At 39.3% G+C, this 20662-nt stretch overlaps 1 protein-coding gene across 2 annotated transcripts in view; it reads right to left on the reverse strand.

Annotated features, from left to right (window-relative positions):
- foxj3 (forkhead box J3) overlaps nucleotides 1-20662 on the reverse strand; it is a 97312-nt gene that overhangs the window by 35109 nt on the left and 41541 nt on the right. For both annotated transcript variants that reach the window (XM_084395220.1, XM_084395219.1), the window contains exon 2: nucleotides 19189-19624. In XM_084395220.1, the coding sequence (XP_084251346.1) occupies nucleotides 19189-19509 (321 nt within the window). In that variant the 5' untranslated portion in view covers nucleotides 19510-19624. The remainder of the gene's footprint in view (nucleotides 1-19188; nucleotides 19625-20662) is intronic.

Raw genomic sequence — 20662 nt, forward strand, 5'->3', positions numbered from 1 at the left:
CAGACTAAAATGCATGTTTGAGCCATTTTAACTGAAAGCAGATGTCAATGCCCTTGGTTTGTCTACAGAACAAAACAGTAATTTTTGTTTTGTTTCGTTTTTTTAAAGCCACTTAAATGCCCTAAATGAACTAAGGCCTAATCCTGGCTTAATCTAAGACCTGTCTGTGAAACCAGGCCTTTTGTCTTTATAAAATGTGCTATAAAAAAAAAAAAAAATCAGTAATACGTGAAAAAGCATCATATACAGTTGACCAGTTTTCAAGTGCAATCTTTGTCCCACTGGTCTGAGTTAAGCTAATGGTCTTGTCCTGTTATTGACCTATTATGTCACGAAATGGCTTAGTACCAACTACTAATTTTACAGAAGCACAGCCAATGAATGTTCCAAAAATGTACCCAACAGTTTAATAAATACTCCCAAAACAAGTGCAAAGTGAGAATGTCAGCAATGTAGGATGTTAAAAATACAACTTACACATGAGTACTAATGTTCAAAAGTTTGGGATCAGAAAGGATTTTCAAAAAAAAAAAAAAATCAATACTTATTCGGCAATGATGCATTAAATGAATTACAGTAAAGACAGTTAAAATGTTACAAAAGATTTCTATTTCAAATAAATGTTGCTCTTTTGTATAACGTATCTATCACGGTTTCCACAAAAACACTAAGCACCACAAATATTTTCAATATTGATAATTGTAAGAAATGTAACGTGAGCACCAAATCAGTATATAAGAATGTGAAGGACACTGAAGACTGGAATAATGATGCTGAAAAGCTCAGCACAGGAATCAATTACATTTTAAAATATATTACAATGAAAAGAGTTATTTAAAATTTTACTAATATACCGCAATATTACTGTGTGATCAAATAATTGCAGCCTTGGTGAGCATTAGAGTCTTCTTTCAAAAACATTAAACCTCAAACCTTTGAATAGCATTGTAAATAATAAGCTAAACCCCTCTGTGACATTACCTGCTAACAAACAGCAATAACCCATGTGCATTCTCGTTTCCCATCACTGTAAAAAATGTCCTTTGCTGTAAACATCTCAGGTTCTGAGGCAAGTTACATGTACATAATGTAAATGTCTTTATAATACATAGACCGACATCTGTCTTGTTTTTGCATTATTATAGCAATTTAGTATTTTACCAACAGAAACTGCAACTGATGCATAAAAAAAAAAAAAAAAAAGGCAATGCCAGAAAAAGAGGCGAGAAATATCTAACAATCAAAAGCCCAAAACAATTTTACACCAAAATGAAAACATTTCCAAATTAGTGAGTAATCTGGTAACCCCAAACGGGTGGAGGAATAAAACATAAAAGCCATTGTGTATTAGTCCAGCAAAAATCAGGAATATCTCAACGAGGCAGAGGGAGAACTTGGCACTTATGTGTGGCATAGCTGTTGAGTTTTTAAAGAGAGAGCTCTTTGCTCTGCTCTTCTCTGAGGAGCCACAGAAGGTTATGAAAGATTGCAAAGCAAAGACACGTCTCCCGGTTTATCCTCTCTGAAAGCCTTCGTGTGCTCTCAGTTCCAGATGAGCGATCTGATGAGAGCCATTTGTCAGGCCCTCCTCTTAATTATCAGCCGGCTCAGAGCGGCATCCTGCAACAGCCACCGACAATGGCACTTTGGGCCTTATTCAGCACTGCCTCAAAACTGCAGTCAGACAGAGACAAGGGGGAAAAACAGCATTTGTCTGAGAGTGAACAGTGAAGTGAAAGATACTGAGCATACTGAGTTTAAAATACTTGTGCATTCTTCTCGACTATTATAGAAGCGGAAGGTAGAGCCGGAATATTTCCTCATGTCTCATCCCGTGGTTTTGTGCCACACGGATTGGTGGAAAGGAAAATCATTTAAATGTTATAATTTAGGTCCATGCCAACAGATAAAACACAGGGTTAAGGAGTTGCGTGGGAGATGTCCCTTTATAATCAGGGCTACGAGGAAGAAAATGAGAAGACAGTTGGGCAGAGTGCAGATATTAATGCTAGGGGGGAAAAAATTGGTTTGTGGTTAGCTTCAAACAGCATTTAAAAACTGCAAGCAGTTAGTGAGCAGACCGTCCAAACAGGAGTCAGTTTGTGGTATTTTAAGGTTTGTTTACTACATGTTCTAATGTTTTAAATAAAGAGACTATATATATAATTTTATATATAACAAGTAAATAACACTTTCCTCTCACCATAAGACATAACTTGACATACTTCAAGAATCACAATTTAATTTCCTGAAGGTCAGCCATACACATTTTACAGTTTACATGCATAACAAATATGCGGAAAACTAATAAAAAAATCTGCTCTTTCTATAAACTCAATTACATTACATTCAAAACTATCTGTTTTTGTTTTGTTACAACATCAAAATGTAAAAACGCATGCATAAATCATGAGTAAAATATAAGTAATTGGCGAAAATCTATACGTGCCAGTTGGTTTTCGCGTCAATATTTTACGAATTTCCCTGATAAACGAAATTTTTAATTATCAGGTGTCAAACTTTTTGAAAATGGACATCAGTAAACAAATTCCAATGCCAACAGGCTATTCGTTTTAGAAAATGGAGGGAATTAAATTTTTATATTATTATTAAATATAAATTTTGAAATGATAAAATAATTTTTACATTTATAAATCACCTAAATGTTTGCTCATAAATGGTTTTAAAAATCGCTTGAACGTTTAATTTGGTAAGACTTAAAAAGACGTGCAAATGATTAACTTTAGAGACAATGCAACACTGGGCCGATCGTGCAAGTAACAATTCCGTCAACTGCCCCAACTCCCGAAATGCGAGAGTCTATCGCTGTCTGCAGTGCGCTTGACGCTTGCCTTGCGCAGATGCAATGTTATGTTAAGCGCATTTTGAGATTAATTTGATAAAAAGATGATTAATTTACTTAAACATCCAACATTCAAAAGTGAATAAATGCGGGAATTTCCCGCATGACAAGCATGAGACCTGCTGGAAATTATGCTCAATACACGCAATCCTGTGCCGAAATTAGATCTGTGAGACTAATTTTGGTTTGGGTCCGTGTTGTGATGTACATTTGGAGATTCACCAGAGGGGAAGACTTAAATATGTAGCTGCGGGTAGGAGGTCAGTTTATTAAAAATCATATTCAAATTGTTTATGCATGCAGAGTCTGAGGACTTATATCTAGCTGGCTGTAAGAACCTCCAGGAAATCCATAATACAACATTATCATAAGACCGGTGTCAAGATGCAATATGTACTGAGCTTCTTAGGATTTGAAACCTGATTCTTCAACAACTTTTGGTCTAACCAAAGATATTGTTTTCAAACATTGTATGTTACTGAGATGCACCAGTCGACCGGCCATCAATCAGAACAGGATGGTTGCATTTTGGCTGATCTTGCACACAAACTGCACTGAAATAATTTCCCAAAATGTAATTTGTGTGGAAATATTACGAAGTCTGTAAACAGGACATTAACAGGCTGGAGACGGGACACGCTGAAGACAGGCACAGCATGCTTACTGTTCGCGATCCTCTAAATATTGAAATAAATATATATAAAAATTGAATTGGGGGAAAGGGGTGAATATGAATTTATCTCAGAAGGGAACTGACTGTTCAGAAAAGTTTTGATGGCTTTTTTCCCCCCTCTCACCTCCGTATAATCCCTAATAAAGTAGTGTTTAGAAGCACAGCATTGTTTTGTTTACAGTGGTAACCAAGGAAATACTATATCACTGCTGTTTCATAAGCGCCATCTACTGTCAGAGAGTGAATTTGCATTTTCATTGTCCATCTGCTGTTTTTGTTTTGTGCAGGTATGTTTTATGTAGCATAATGCCACAAAGCTAAAGTCAGACCACTCTAATTTAAATAAAAAACAACTGCTCATGTTACATGAGTTTAGCATTTTTGTTTGTATCATTAAAATGCAGTGGTTGCCTCTCAAATGGTTACAGATATTTTTGTTCAAGGCCAATTTGGCCTGTTATAGAGCAAATAAATAAACAAATAAATTTGCTTAAAGAAAAAAAAAAAGCCTATCGGAATCGGCCTATTTGCTTGTAAAATAAATTGGAATAGGCCATGAAAAATCATGATTGGTGCATTCCTTATATGTCGATTGTTTTAGATATGTTAAGTATTGCTTTTTACCAAAATATCTTAAAAGTTCTTTAAAATATCATAAATACAGACACTGCACTGTAAATTTGTGTTGCCATATCGACTTTTATAGACTACAATTCAAAACTTTGGGATTTATACGATTTTTATATGGTTTTGAAAGAAGTCTTTTGTGCTCACCACGGCTGTATTTATTTGATCAAATATACAGTAAAAAACTTAATACTGTGAAATATTATAACTAACAACTTAAAATAACTGTTTTCTATTTTTCTATTTTTAAAATGTAATTTATTCCTGTAATGGCAAAGCTGAATTTTCAGCAGCCATTACTCCAGTCTTCAGTGTCACATGACCCTTCAGAAACCTATTTAAATTATTATTAATGTTTAAAACGGTTGTGCTGCTTAAAGGGGTCCTATGATGCCCTTTTACGATGTCTTGATTTTGTTTTTGGGGTGTACTAGAACAGTGTTTCTCAACTGGTGGGTCGCAAGACCGTTCTGAGTGGGTCGCGGAGTATGCAGTCAAAGAAAGTTTTCAGTTTTCAAAAGATCAGTTTTTCTGATGCGAGACTTTTATTTTGAAAGACGTGCATGAAAGCTGATGACACTTCTGTCAAATGCATGAGAAAAAACGAAAAACATTATATTGTTAGTTTCGTAACTTGTTACAAAATAAAGTCTCTCACCTCAAAAAAAGGAACTTTCCTGTCAGACGTTACATACGGTGCTCGTTGCGCTCACTCTTCAATTGCACACGCAAATGCGGTGGCGCGCTGTATATCACTTAACAAAAGCGCAAAAGAAAAAGAAACAAAAGAAAAGGTGTGTGACTGTTCAAGTTTCTGTTTAGATCAGTATGCTCAATGTGCCTTTCATCATACATTATTATAAAGGTCAAAACCAGAAAGAAATTATATTTTGAGATAATATGGCAATTACATACTGCAAAAAATGTATCGCAATATCACAATGTATCTTATTTTACCTCCACCTTTAGTATGCTCCAAATGTCCCCCCCCCCCCCCCCAAAAAAAAATGCACTGGTGCTTTAGACTATTACATTTAAAAGCTAACAAAATGGGAGCAGGCCTGAACATGCCAGGGTCACCAGCAAACCCAGAGTTTGGAACGGCCGTCGTGCACAAGTGGCTGATGAAGCAGCGACAGAAGAGAGTCCTCAGCACCACTAGCAAACGCAGCACTCATCCATCGCAGCTGTGAGAGTCGCCATTAATATTACAGGTGCTTAAAGCTCCATCCAGTCAATAACCACTATTACAGCCAATGGAGCTAATGAGGGGAGTAGAGGTGACAATCCAGTTCCCATATGCACAATGCAGCATGATCTCTCCACACTACTGTAAGATGGGCTGTTATGTGAACACTTCACTGTGCTAGTGGCCTCCAATCAGCATGATCAGATCGACGGAATACAACTGTTCAAGTCAATGCCGACAATTAGGCTCTTTGAAAACAAAATCGATCTGCTTGAGGGTCTGACAGTGGTGCAACGGCACTGCACGCTTTCAAGAAAGGGCAAAAAAAAAAAAAAACACTTCGGAGAGGCTGTTTTGGCAAACCAAGGGAAACTCAGCATTCATCTATAACTGGAGACTGACACAAGAATCCCTCACACAACAGAGGCAGTCAATCAATCAACAGAACGCAGAGCCGACACGGCGAAGAGGGTGCCAAAGGTGGACAGGGACCAGTCTTTTACACCTTTATCCATCTGAAGCTCGTACACCGACTTTCCCTTCAGGCAACGTTCTCCTTTAAACTGAAGTCTAGAAAACAAAACAGCAGATTCTTTGTGGTTTGACAAAGAAAGGGGCAAAAAATACTCAAGTTTCCCATTTTAATTCAACTTAACACAGATCCAAAAGTCACAACCCTCCTATAGAGTCCATTAGCAAAGTTAATGTAAAACTGTCAAGCACAACGACCCATAAATAATACATTGCTGAGGTGAGGAAAGGCCGGGTACCCTTCTGCTCACTGCAGTCCCTCTAGTCAGACACTCCAGCCCTCTACAAGGCCACATTAATTGTCTAATTCAGAGGCAATTAGTTGGCAGTGAGAGGTTGTGGCCCTGCAGCCATAAGGAGGACAGAGGCTAGAGGAGGCGGCAACCAGCAGCAGCAGTTCTGCCCGTCTCTCTCTTCTGCTTGCTGACCAGACTCTATCCACTGCAGTCCACTTCACCTTGAAAAGAAAGACGACTGCGTACAGACTCGGGCTGTATATCTCATTAAGACTTCAGGGCCATGAAAAGTATTTTGGACACTTAAAACACACTTAAAAAGGACTGTATATCACTGCCATTTGATAAAATATCAAACCAAGTAGCACCTGTGAATAAAGGATGATGTGCTGCAATATACTGTAATTCTATTGGTCTAACTAGTGGAGGTCTAGTACCTCTGCAGACAATGTAGTGACAATGTAGGGAAAATATAAGGGGGAAAAACAAATAAATTATAATAATAATAAAAAAACTTCATTTCTGACACTGGCCCAAGGTCATTTTTAATAGATGTTTTAAGTCTTTTTCCTTCACATTCACACCTATCAGACTTATCAGACCTATCAGAGTAACACAGGTATAGTTCATCACATTAACTATTGCATCTTATATTTATGTTAGACAAACAGAAAGGGCTCAATTGTTTTAATTATGAACAACACATCTACACTTTAAAATGTCTATTTAAAACGGACTTCTTTTCGAAATGCTTTACTTGCAAGGTGTGCTTGAGCTATTTTTAAATGCCACTTGGTTTGATGATTTGTTATCTAATGCAATCACATACATTTATTATGACTTCAGTGTCCAAACATTTTTGGGGCTACTGTATGTGCACCCTAAAGCTTTCTTCAATAAATTAGGATGGAAAAAGTGTATTGAGAGCACTGACACTGATAAATAGGCAATCATGAGTGAGGAATTGATGTGTCATATCCATGGCTGCTATGACCTGCGATTATACAGAGTGATGCGAAGATGCTGGAGCTTTGCCTGTCAATGGCTGTGGGACAGGAAGACAGCGTTGATTCCTGGCATCTCATCCATCACTGGTGGTGCTCCACTGCTAGGAGGCAGTGTCATTCTCTTCTCCTGAGTAAAGGGTAAATTCTGTAAGGACATAGTGCCTGTGGATACACAAATACTGTAGTGACAAACTAATGATGATACCAGGGCATGTGAAGTGAATTTTCTAATCTCGAGATGATTACAGAAATTGGGTTTCTGGCAAAAATAAAATAAATAATCCAAAAGACACGTATTGCTTTGAAGCAGAGATCTTGTAATTTCTGCTGTTTCCTAGCGGGAATTGAAGTCAAAGAGGGGAGAAAAAACAGGCACAGGATCAAAAAAGCTCGGTCTAACTCATTAGACCTCAAAGTCGTGGCCTTCCCAGCTACCAGCACAGACAAACCAAAGTCACCCAAAACCCAGATAGTAAAAGCATGGAGCTCAATGACATTTTCGATGTGGGAGCTCTATGTGAAGTCCCTGGGCAGTGTGCCATATCCTCAGTGACACCACACACACGGTGCCACTCTGTCTGCAGCTCCTGCCTGCTAAAACCATGTCAGATGGGCATAAAATGAGATGAAACATTTCTGCCATGGCACATTTCCTATTGTTAAAACTCAGCATTGTACTGGTAATGCCTTGGCAGGCCTTCTTGATCTTTAAATTTGCGTCTTCAAAAAAAGACTTGACAAGAAGGGTTAGGTTTGCTAAAGAGAAAGCAAAGTAACCGAGTAACTTATGGATAATTACAGCAAAACGCAAGTGCTATTTTGTATGACTGTGGTGCATTTGCCAGTATTCTGGAAGAGGTGCTCCTTATGCAAACTTCTATGCCAGTTAACTCAATCTACCGTTACGCTGAGTCTTCATACTATTAACATAAACACATTTTCTCTCCTCATTCACAAATACGAGTAGACAGAAAGACAGAGGATATAGTGACAGTGATATATAAGAGTTTCCATGATAATGGAAAAAAAACGTATTAAATTGTAGTTTAATGTGGAAATTTATTTATTTAATATTTTTCTTTCCTTTGACGCCATTCCAGATTTTATGGCTATGTTCATGGCAAGAGCTAGGTATTAGTTATTAAAAAAATAAAAATAAATAAGATGTCAAGTTCTACCAACTTTAAATAAAAACAAAATTGAATACATACTAGTCTCAGAAGAGGTGTGTGAGAGTCACTATGTAAGAACTGCATTAATATATATTTGAACAATTAAATAAATACAAAAATAAGCATTATTGTCACTGACTCTATAACATCTGAAATGTAAAATATCTGCATTTCCATCGAATAACAGTTCTATAGGAACACCGGATTACTTTAATTATAGACAACTCATTATTTCAAAACAATGACCAGGAGGCCTAGAAGAGAGAAGAGGAGAATCCATGACACACAATTCATTAAAAATCTGAGATGAAGAAAATCTTTTTCAAAGTGAACTGCACAACCATTTATGAAAATTACAATTTCATTTTTTTCTTCTTTGTATAATGCCTGCGGCAGCGACAGACCGTCCAACTCCAGCTTAAGCAGATTTCAGAGAGTAGATTCTGTGTTAAAGGCGGATTCCAAGGACCAGACTCTATTTATAGCATGTGCAAATTCATCATGGCTCAGCGCCTCTCTCTTGGGGCCAAATCACAGCAACGACGAGAGGCCATGTTCAGGTCATCCCAGCCTCAATTAATAAAGAGCCGGGCATCCTCGCCAGAATGAGGGAAGCTGCTGACTTGTTTAAAGGTTGGCATGATAACCGTGCTGAAGATTTTTTATTTATTTATAAAGTGGTTTACAGAGAAAAGCAAAAACAAGTATCTTAAGCAGAAGATGGCAATTAACTTCTGCAGGGGAGGAGGGAAAACGTACGTAGACGGAAATATGAAAACAGGAAGTTGAGCAATAAAGGTATGAGAGGACAACCAACCCCTTCAGCTGGGACTATATTCAAAATAAAGCATGCCCAACAAAGCAGTGAATACATAATAAAAAAAGAGCACAGAGCTTATTAACTTATTTTTAGCTATAAAACAAAGCAGTTCAGAATCTTCATCTGCTTTTAACCCCTAAGTGTCTGATGGAAAGGTGGCTGCTATTTTACAAGCAATAAGAAAAGCTAAAGAGGCCGACATTCACAGTTCACCCAGGATTAAATGTTCCATGTCAGGTATTGACTGTGTAACAAGTCTCATTATTACTGTAGATTGGGTTAAATCAATCAATGAAGGACAAATGACTGATGTTTAGTGAGTGAAGTATAAACCTACATGGACAGTAGGGATCATTGGCTTCTTGCTGTCTGTAAACGCTTACTCATTTATTTGTATTGTCCTTTTAAAATAAAGCATGGACACGACTACACAAAAGCAACAGCAGTTACTGATCATGAAAACATTAATAGCGCAACTTGATTATTGTTTTTGAATAATGGTCTGGTCAGAGCAGCAACTGCATTAAAACTTTTTAAATGACATGCAAATAAATGAAACAGAATTTTTAATAGATGAAAAATAACAATATAATAACATTGAAGCAATCCAACAGCAACACACAAACAATAGTTGTATTGTAGTTGTACCCTATAGTAAAAAAAAAAAAAAAGTCTGAAAATCAGCATATTATAGAGTTAAAATGATTTCTGAAGGATCATGTAAGACTGGAGTAATGACTGCTGAAAATTCAGTTTTGCTATCCTGACGTCGTCATACTAGTCAGAATATGAGTCTGATAGTGCTCCATTGGGCTGTGATTATGGGGGCGTATTTCAACCGAACCAGGAAAGAAAATGCCTCCGCACTCAACTGGATGGACCTAAAACCAATCAGAGCAACGGAGTAAGTGACTCAACTGCACGCACGCTGGAAGAAGTAGAAGATGAGATTTATATATATATATATGCATGTTTTCTTTGCTCCCCTGGCTCTAAAATTGTATATTGTATTGTTTTGTTGTTTAAAAGAAAAAAAAAAAAGAAAAAAGAAAAAAATGAAGAAAGATGAATGTAAACGATCTTTGCCGGTGTTGTAAAAAGATTTTAAGGATACACGGAGTACTTACCAACACGATCATCATTTTTGAGAGATATAGTAAAATGTGAATGCATATACGAACAAGTTCTCCGTTTAGGATTAGAACTCGACAACACAGCAAACAAATCGTATCGCAACCCAAACGCTCTTTGGTGACATGGATGATTACGTTACTGTTGATCATCTGTCAATTATCGTATAAAGCCCGCCCTGACAATTTGATTGGTCAGAACAGCTCTGGTTCGAGCATAGTTGCTCCACAACGGATCAAGTCCAGACCGAACTTCCTGAACTCAAATTTTGTGGCCGGGGCTAAGTTCGGCTGGCATCCAGGCTACAGCTTTGCCATTACATGAATAAACTGCATTTTATCTAAATTAAAATAGGAAACAGTTATTTTAAAGTAACAATATTTCACAATATTACTGTTTTGATCAAATAAATGCAGCCTTAGAAACATTAAAACAATCTGAATAACCCCAAATGTTTGAACGGTAGTATACAGAGAATGACAATCTCTCCCAAGAATATTTAACTAGTCGTTTGATCTACCTGCCAAGTACTGAAGTAGTCAAAAGTAGTGCATTCCCTTTTTAAAGACAAAGAATAGATCATGACTGGTTACAACACCACTGGATAAAATGCTTCAAGACGTCAATCTCTTCCACAAGCTTTGCCAAAGTCAAATCTGTGCTTTGCGAGGTGTAGCGAGTGCCCTCTCTGCCAGCTCCACCTGGTGAGCCGCTACGCTTTCTGCCCACCTACTCTGAGTGAGCGGCAGGGTACGAGTGGGATGGGGCAAGGTGAGGCTGGTAGGCGGGCGGCCAGGCGGGAGCTTCCTGACACGAGAGCCAGACAAACAGCAGGATCAAACTGGCTACGGCATGATTCACCACCACTCCCACCACCGACACAGCCACTTCTGCTGCTACCACAATTAAAAACGCAGAGAGATGGAGAGAGACTGCGTACTAAATGTATGCAACAACACAGGCCCAATAATTGCACATTAGATGATCAAATCTGATGCACTGAAGGTGACTGTATTTTTAGAAAAAAGAAGTCTAGAAAAAAAAAAAAAAAAAAAACAAATCAGGAAGCCGTTTAAAAATGAAATGCCCGACCGCGTAATGATCCTGGCTGGAGGATTAAACTGAAAATCAGAGTGCGCTGAAGCAATTTTACATCTTAATATTCCAAACCCTGCATACCAAGCCTGAGTCGAGAGATAGGACGAGTGCAATACCTGTGCTTCCACATTTAAATAAAAGCAAGGGGAGCTGGGATTTGGGCTGTTTAGTTACTTAAGAGATAGTGTTCCCGGCTTGCAAGTAAATAACGCCCTGGGGTGGTGAAGCAGTCCCCCAAATCACTTATTAGGGGAAAAAACGGTCAATTGCCCCTGGCTTCCATTATTATGTCGGCTGCCCAGCAGTGGGTGCAACCTTTGATCTGTTTAGGTTGGTGAGCATTTGCATTTCATAATGAGATCAAAGAGGAAGGTTCGGACACTCCACAAGTGCCAACAGCGGTTTTAAACAGGGCAAGACTCAAACTCGCCTATTGCATTTATCCATTTTTGCAGGCCGAAACAGCTTTGGAGTGTCAACGGCTACGCCGTTTGTGAGGAATTATGCATTTGCACACTTTTTCGCCTGCATGCAGGTGTTGAAATGGGAGAATATCATGCCGGTAGCGACAGCAGAGATTCAAGAACAAACATTGAGCATATTTAAACTGGTTAAGATGCGAGAACTGCTCTGGATTTTCGGCGGCGTTTTAGACGAGCAGTCTCCTGCACATTGAGATTCACACTCAGGGTTCAAAAGCGGGTAAAGCGATGACCTGAAAAGCCACCCAGCCTTCCCGAAGCACTACTGGTAAATCATAAGGGAGCAATTAGGCGAGAAAATGCCAGAACCGCATTGTGTATTCTAAAGAGCAGCAGCCGTGGCAAAGCCATCATAAGCAGGCCGCGCTGTCACATCTGCTAGCGCCGCACGTTTTCAGAGTGCCTGATCAGATTACGGCCTGCTCTGTGGCCGGATTACAAACCTGTTGTGTAAACAGAGATTGAAAATTCTCGGCGGATAACAAGAGCTTTCGCATGGCTCGGGTCCTCCATAATCCTCTAACATCCATACATTTAATGCTTTTAAACTGAGGTTTAGCCTGGTTGCATTCCGTTACAGCTTCTATATAAGTGCTCTGAGGTCAAACGAGATGAGGATGCTGGAACGCTCAGATCAGGTGGGTTGCGATGGCTTTCGCTTTAACCAGAGACAGTTTTTGGTGTCAAATGCAGAGACTCAGAGGGTGACTGGGTGCTAAGCATCTTGACAGAATTAAACACCTCATCAGTGACAAGTGGGTTTGACAGGGAACAGTGAGCCTCTCAACCCGATAGATGTCAAATTAATCTAATTTGCTCTTTCACTCTTTGCACCGAGGTAGCTTCCATGCAGATAACTTGGAATTATGAGAACCGGACAAAGACGAGTGTATTACATAAGAGCTTTCAATAGGGATGGAGGATTACTTCTAGTGGTGACAGTCTAAGCAATATCTTGTATGTGTGTAGTGGCTACAAAATTGAACACCACCCTGCTGTTCCAAGGCAGCAATACTGGATTGTTTAATTCAAATCATATACAAGAATTTGATCTTTAATTCAAACCACTGTGGGATTGTGTATATACAGCGGGGGAAATAAGTAGTGGTCGACCGATATATCGCCAAGGCCGATATATCGGCCGATATTTGTCATTTTTGAAATATCGGCATTGGCCGATAATTTTTCCGATTGGCCGATGTGTTGGAAGCGGGACTTTTATTTTGACGGCGCTCCAGACTTTTAATTTGACGGGCGGCGCTGAGAACACCAGCGCCAGAAGAGAACGGCAACGGCAGCTCCTCAGATCAAACAGCGCTCACTCACATTCTCCGTCTTCATTAATTTACGATCTCTGTCAGTCATATCTAATACTTTGTTAGACAACTGGTAAACAAAGAAAGTAAATGGTATGCGAAGTAAGTAAAGTAAAGCGTTTGCTTTTATATTATGTGTAACAGAAAACGCAAACAATCAGGCTAAAATACGTTCTAATTTGCCATCAACATTCAGCAAATGCGCATCTACGTCATTTAAACAAATCTCTGAATATCTAATAAACATTTAATTTCACAAACCTTGCAGATCTAATCGAATCCAGCTGTGATATCTTGTGAAGTGTGCATTACTGTCTGCGAGTGACGATGCGAAGTGAGTGAATGCGAACAGAAGATCAGCTTTACAGGAGACACGATCGAAAAACTTTAAGTTAAATCCTTCATTTTAAAATATGCTGATATATAACCAGTTGCCAACTGTGTCATATTCATATCGTTTTCACTGTGCTGTATGTAAAATTAGCGTTACCTTGTCTTTATTTGAAAAAATATGATTACCAGCACGAAATTACCAGATTACTGAGTGCCCTGTTACAGTGTTTACTTTCTTTTTATTCACATATTCATATATTTATAAACAATTACTTTGTGAAAAATACTGTAATAGGAAAATTGTGCAGATTCAAGAAGTTGCCATCTAAAGTATAAAAGCATGTTTATTTTAAAGATTTATTTTCTATTTTATTTCTAATTTATTTAATATTGATTAAAATAAATATATATATAAAAATATCGGCTTTATATCGTCCTTCGGCCACCCTGCTCTCTAAGATATCGGCAATAAAAATAAAAAAAACAATATCGGTCGACCACTAGAAATAAGTATTGAACACGTCATAATTTTTCTCAATAAATATATTTCCAAAGGTGCTATTGACATGAAATTTTCACCAGATGTTGGTAACAACCCAAGTAAGCCATACATACAAAGAAACAAACAAAAATAAGTTCAGAAATTAAGTTATGTGTAATAATGTGAAATGACACAGGGAAAAAGTATTGAACACATGAAGAAAGGGAGGCGCAAAAAGGCATGGAAAGCCAAGACAACTGCTGAAAACTTACAGTAATTAAAAAGCAATCCAGCCCCCTGTCAGTGGAAATGAATAACAGCTGGTTCAGTCCCAAATGATGGCCTACAAAAAGGTCTCATTGCCAAGGTGTCACACAAGACACATCTCATGATGGGTAAAAGCAAAGAGCTGTCTCAAGACCTTCGCAACCTAATTGTTGCAAAACATGATGGCATTGGTTATAGGCGCCATTCTAAGCTTCTGAATGGTCCAGTGAGCACTTTTGGGGCCATAATACGGAAGTGGAAAGACAATAATTTCACCATAAATTTGCCTCGACCAGTGCTCCTTGCAAGATTTCTGATAGAGGAGTGAAAAGAATAATCAGAAGAGTTGTCCAAGAGCCAACACCAAGTTGTATGGTGTTTTTAGGGTAATGTGCACTGCCATTTCTCCTCCAAATATGGTGTGTATTATGGCATCCAAACAGTTCAATTTTGCTCTCATGTGACCACACTATATTCTCCCAGTATTTCACTGGCTTTTCCAAATGTTGTGCAGCAAACTTTAAATGAGCTTCAACATGCTTTTTCTTCAGTAATGGAGTCTTGCGTGGTGAGCGTGCATACAGGCCATGGCGGTGGAGTGCATTACTTACTGTTTTCTTTGAGACAACAGTACCTGCTATCTGCAGGTCTTTTTGAAGCTCTCCACAAGTGATCCTTGGCTCTTGGACAACTCTTCTGATTATTCTTTTCACTCCTCTATCAGAAATCTTGCGAGGAGCACTGGCCGAGGCAAATTTATGGTGAAATTATTGTCTTTCCACTTCCGTATTATGGCCCCAAAAGTGCTCACTGGACCATTCAGAAGCTTAGAATGGCGCCTATAACCAATGCCATCATGTTTTGCAACAATTAGGTTGCGAAGGTCTTGAGACAGCTCTTTGCTTTTACCCATCATGAGATGTGTCTTGTGTGACACCTTGGCAATGAGACCTTTTGTAGGCTATCATTTGGGACTGAACCAGCTGTTATTCATTTCCACTGACAGGGGGCTGGATTGCTTTTTAATTACTGTAAGTTTTCAGCAATTGTCTTGGCTTTCCATGCCTTTTTGCGCCTCCCTTTCTTCATGTGTTCAATACTTTTTCCCTGTGTCATTTCACATTATTACACATAACTTAATTTCTGAACTTATTTTTGTTTTTTTCTTTGTATGTATGGCTTACTTGGGTTGTTACCAACATCTGGTGAAAATTTCATGTCAATAGCACCTTTGGAAATATATTTACTGAGAAAAATGATGACGTGTTCAATACTTATTTCCCCCGCTGTATGTATAAACATACCTGCATATAATATACTATATTACTGTACTATATACTATAATACTACTAATAAAACAGAATGCACTCTTGCATAGGTCATATTTTGAGGGCTGATAAAAAAAAAAGGTATTGGGTCACAAACAGCAACAAACAACATCTCTTGTGTTATAAAAGTACAAAATAAATAGAACAATAAAAAATAAAACTTGTAGAGATGAGTTTTCTTTAACAGTGAGAGTTCATTGACATGTGGTGACAATAGCAGATGCACAAACTTCAATATTACGCTTTTTAAAGAAATCACAGAAAGATGAGCAAGGAGGAGAAAAGGTTGCATCTACATCTGAGTCGAATTTAGCTTTCCATGAGGAGACAGTGAGTGAGGCTTCCCATTTCCTGGACACACATTTTTCATCACTGGACTGAAGTAGTTAGACTTCCACGACACAAATCGGCACAATGCCAAATGATTTTGTCTCATTATGTCAGCGGAAAATACTCTGTCATTAATGGCATAAATTAAGGTCAGACATAATTCGAAACTGTAAAGAGTCAGTTTTAAAATTGTATGTGTGTACACTACACTCACAATAAAACTAAACATTGTGCTTTTGTAAAATAAAGAAAACAAACAGGATGCCGCTTTCTGCCATCACGGTTTTCTTCACGTGAAGTTAGAGGAACGCGTCACAAAAATGTATCGAAACTCAAAGTATAGGCTACTAGCAAGCTCTTGCGTGCCAGGAAAATGACTCTGAATCCAGAATTTGAACGACTTCATATTTGATGGGTTTAAAGGTTTAAAGGTTCAAAGGTTTAATAGACAGCCGTATATATACACTGAGGAGAATACTAAACCATAATGAGCGTTTAATATAGGCATTGTATAGCCTATTCCATGCTCAAGCGCACGCATATAGCTTAACGTTAGAGCGAGCAGCCATGTAAAGTTGCAACTTGCATGTTTCAAATGATAACCCAAATTTGTGGTCGATGGACGATAGGCGAACATTTGGATTTCCTGACCGACATACTGTAATTACCACAAGGACCCGCCATTAACGATCTGTCCCTCACAGACTGCCTGACTTTGCAACAAGTTTTTTTTTTTTTTTTTTTTTGACTAAACGATTAACACAATTTTGGTCGACTAAGCCTCTTCTAGTCGACTAACATTAAGTCGACTATTTGGGGGCAGCTCTAATTATTACAGAATAAAAGTATTAATTTCTTTGTAAAAAATATCTTACTGACCCCAACCTTTTAACTGGTAGTGTATAAGAGAAGTCATCCTGCACACTGCTATAACTTATAAAATCCAAAAATGTCCACTTATAAAGCCAAAGACAGAGTAAATACAAAATTGAAAAGTTCTTATAGAATAGAAATAACACATACAAATGGCTAGAAAAAAACAAGTGGCTTGAAAAAAATTAACCAGCCACAGAAAAAAGTTAATTGGTTACAATTCTACTCTACAGTAACTGCATGTGGTAAAATTAATCTCAAACTGCATATCTGTCTCCCCTAATACTGCATATTTTTTGACCTTGATGAATTATCTATTCTTATTGACAGCACTTATTGATCTTTCTTAAAAGTGTTGGCTAATGGAGTTCTATTGAGATGACTAAATGAGTTGCCGCCGCCTGGATTAGCCCAGTCTCATCTCTCCGGCACAGCTAGAATTATCATAGAGAACAGACGCGTGCGTGCGCTGGGTCGTAAATTCCTGCTGCCGACATCTCAGGGGGGTTGTGGAGAGATGGAGGGCGATGACTGCACACAGACCTACATTCACCCCAGCCACACTCGGTATATGTGGAAACTCACAAATATAGCAGCGTGCACTTCAGAGACAAAGGATCTCTCTAAAATAATAGTCGATGGCGGTCGGAGTGAGATTCACGCTCTCCTGCCTATTAAAAGCAACACTCGTATTGCTGTTATACAATTCTTAACACCAACTCCATAGCTCCGTTTTCCCATCAGTACACACTCTTCCGCCTAGGAGATGCGTTTCTGCTGCAATATCCTGAAAGCCATTTTCCACATCACATAGTAGGACAGCAACATAGCACTTTCAGAGACTGGCCGGCATTTGATTTCAGCTGTATCTTCAACCTATAGATTTATAAATAAAAAAAAGAAACAGAACCACCTTCAATTATCTAACCTTCGTATAACCAAAGGAATGACAACACACTACAGAATGTATATTTGGCCTTTTGTAAATTAATAGGCTGCTAGATCTTTAATATCTTTAATATGTAACAATACATGATATAGAGATGGAATGTGGCAATTAACAGCCATCATTGACAACAGCAGTGGGTCGCCTCTTTCCACAAGGCTTTTGAAAAAAGGCTACATTCCAGGAAAATGGAAAGCCGTCTCCCGGTAAACGTGTCAGGGCAGCAACCTTGTACAGCGATTTCAGTGAAAACCGCAGAAATCCATTTGTTATGTCTGTCCAAAATGCATTAAATTAGAGCCATCTTTCCAGGTACCACGCAAAGTGTGAGCACGTTTCTAGCAAGAGAATAAAAAGGTTAGTCTTTAACGAATAAAAGCACCACACTGACCCTCAAACTCACCTAAGATATCTGCAAACAAATCTTTTGAGAAAAAACAAATATATATTTCATCATGCTTCTGGAGGAAAGAAACCTTTAAGAAATAGGATTGATAAATAAGCAGAAACTCTAAAGCTCTATAATTCACAGATAACAATAGGGGTGGGAGTTTATAAAGCCGCATGTTTGATTTGTTATTTTGATTATAGTTATCAAGTAAAAACTGCATCTATAAAAATATTTTAAGGTGATTTTTAAACTTGCAAAATCATCTGTTGCTCTCGTATCTACACGGACATAAATATCCGTTTCATAGCAGAGCAAAAGAGGGTGGTGGGTGTAAAAATATGCTCACCAACAGATAGACAGACACACACACACACAAGCACAAGCACGAACAGGGCCGCGTCTCGCACGGATATGAACCACATACATCTTGTCAGTCTGCAATAAAGCTGTGCTACCAATTCTATTGCCAATAAATGTCAACTGATTGGAAAGCTCATTCTAATATCAATTTCCATCTCCGCTCTTTAAAAGGCAATCAGCACGGCTTCATCTCTGTATATCATATGCTCCTTGAGATGGTGACACAGCAATGGCTCTCTCCAACATAATGGACTTCTATCAAGGCATCTGGCATCAATAATACAAGCCATGAAAGGGAGTTTTTTTTCTTCTATGGCTTGTGTGGCTGGATCTGGCTGGGTGAATATCAACACACTTCCTTCTCACACTTGTGTCTGCAAAAAGAGCCTTTATTTTCTTGTGTCTAGAGAGACAAGATACTGTCAAATATTAATGGTCATAAACATATCCGAATGGCGCTTTGCAAAATAGCAGCGTGGCTGTTGCTTTGATATTTTCTAAATGTTCCTTGGCGAGGAAAGGCAGAAAAAAAAAAGCCTTGACAGCATAAGAAATGAGAATAATTTCACACATTAACCTTGGCAGTCTCCTCTGACTAAATTCAGGGCTGATTTGGTACACTGATTGAATTTAAGTGGAGGGACGTCACTCATGTGCATGCAAATGTCTCTGACGGGCAGAAAGCAAATAATGACAAATTAAAGGACGCTTACAGTCAGCACTTCGCCCCTTACCTTCCACCCGCTGCCGGCTTCCCTGTAATAGGGGAAATTGTCACAGATCCACTGGTAGATCTCGCTCAGTGTCATTTTCTTCTTTGGCGAGCTGTTGATGGCGAACGTGATGAGGCTGGCGTAGCTGTACGGCGGTTTGCCGTCCTTGTGCTGCTGCACCTCTTCCTGGTCCAGTGTGGTGTTGGGGTCCAACAGGGCGCTCTTCTTAGCCATGCCTGGCCCGTGAGTGTTCTGGGCGTCTGCTTTCTGAATGGCCGCCCGCATGGTCAGCTGCGGCAACCAGTCCATGGAGGTCAAGCTGCTCTCCAGCTCCGACGTCATGATGGCAGGTTGAGTGTCGGCGGCTGCGGCGAAGGAGGGGTGACGATCCGGTGCGGTGAGAATGAAGGGGCTCCCTCAGATCACTGTTTTTGTCGGTGTCAGTCAAAAACGAAACCTGCGGAGAAGAGCAAGAGAGGGGATCATTATATTGCCCGACACTGTCAAGATATGAGTGATTGCTTCTGAAGCACGTCGACACTTCAATAGTTAGAACCACTCCAGCTGGAACCAATGTCATTTTAATTAGCACATTCAAACAGGCAGCGTTTCTCTTTGGAGAGAAGCTCCAGAACAGACGCTGATCTGCAGACAAACCCCCCCAAAAAAAACACTGAGCTGAACAGACTGGCCAAGCCGTCTGACCCACCTCCTACCTCCGGCCTGCACCCTGCAGCTGACTCACACAACAGTAATCCGAGCCGCAAACTGAGTAAATGCTGCGGAATTGTTTTCACAACTGCCAGCCAAATGGGGGATTGGTTCACAAGAAATTCCAATTCTCCTGAGGGTAGCGTAACCCTTTCTATCTCCCTCTACCCTTCCCCCTCACCATCTCGTCTGCGTTGTAAACAGGCCTCAGAATCGTCGTCACTGTGCGACACGGGCTCTTATTCCCGTCTGCGGCTGCACCCTACACCCACAAACAACCTTGTGTTTTAGGCACGCTGCCCCCTCTGGTTTAAAATGACGCGAGGCTCGTCCCGTCGCATAGGCAGACGGTCAGACGGCATAACCCATCCACACTCTATAGAACTTATTATCGTGAAAATGACAACACGACTGGAAAAAAGGCACCAGGGGAGGGAATATCCCAGATGTTATTCAGACGAACCTCAGTTTAAAAATACCTCCCCGGTTCTCTCGGGAACCGAAAGAGACGCCCTCATTGAAATTCCTCTAGAATGGCGGAAAGCGAGCATGAGCCTCTGAAATCTGATAAATGAGATGTCTGTGAGGCCAGTTCTATGACAGACACTTTTTTTTCATCATTGTGTCATTTCCATAAAGGTGAGTCATGACCCTCTAATTTAAAAGATTTTTCCCTGCATGAGTATGGAAACCTCTGATCTAGCTGTATGAAGTGCAAACTTAAAATTCTAATTTAGCATCCTCGTCGTTCACATGCAGGAAATAAGCGCCTTTGGGCGCTTGT

The sequence above is a fragment of the Rutilus rutilus genome (assembly GCF_951802725.1).
Source record: "Rutilus rutilus genome assembly, chromosome: 22".
Lineage (NCBI taxonomy): Eukaryota > Metazoa > Chordata > Actinopteri > Cypriniformes > Leuciscidae > Rutilus > Rutilus rutilus.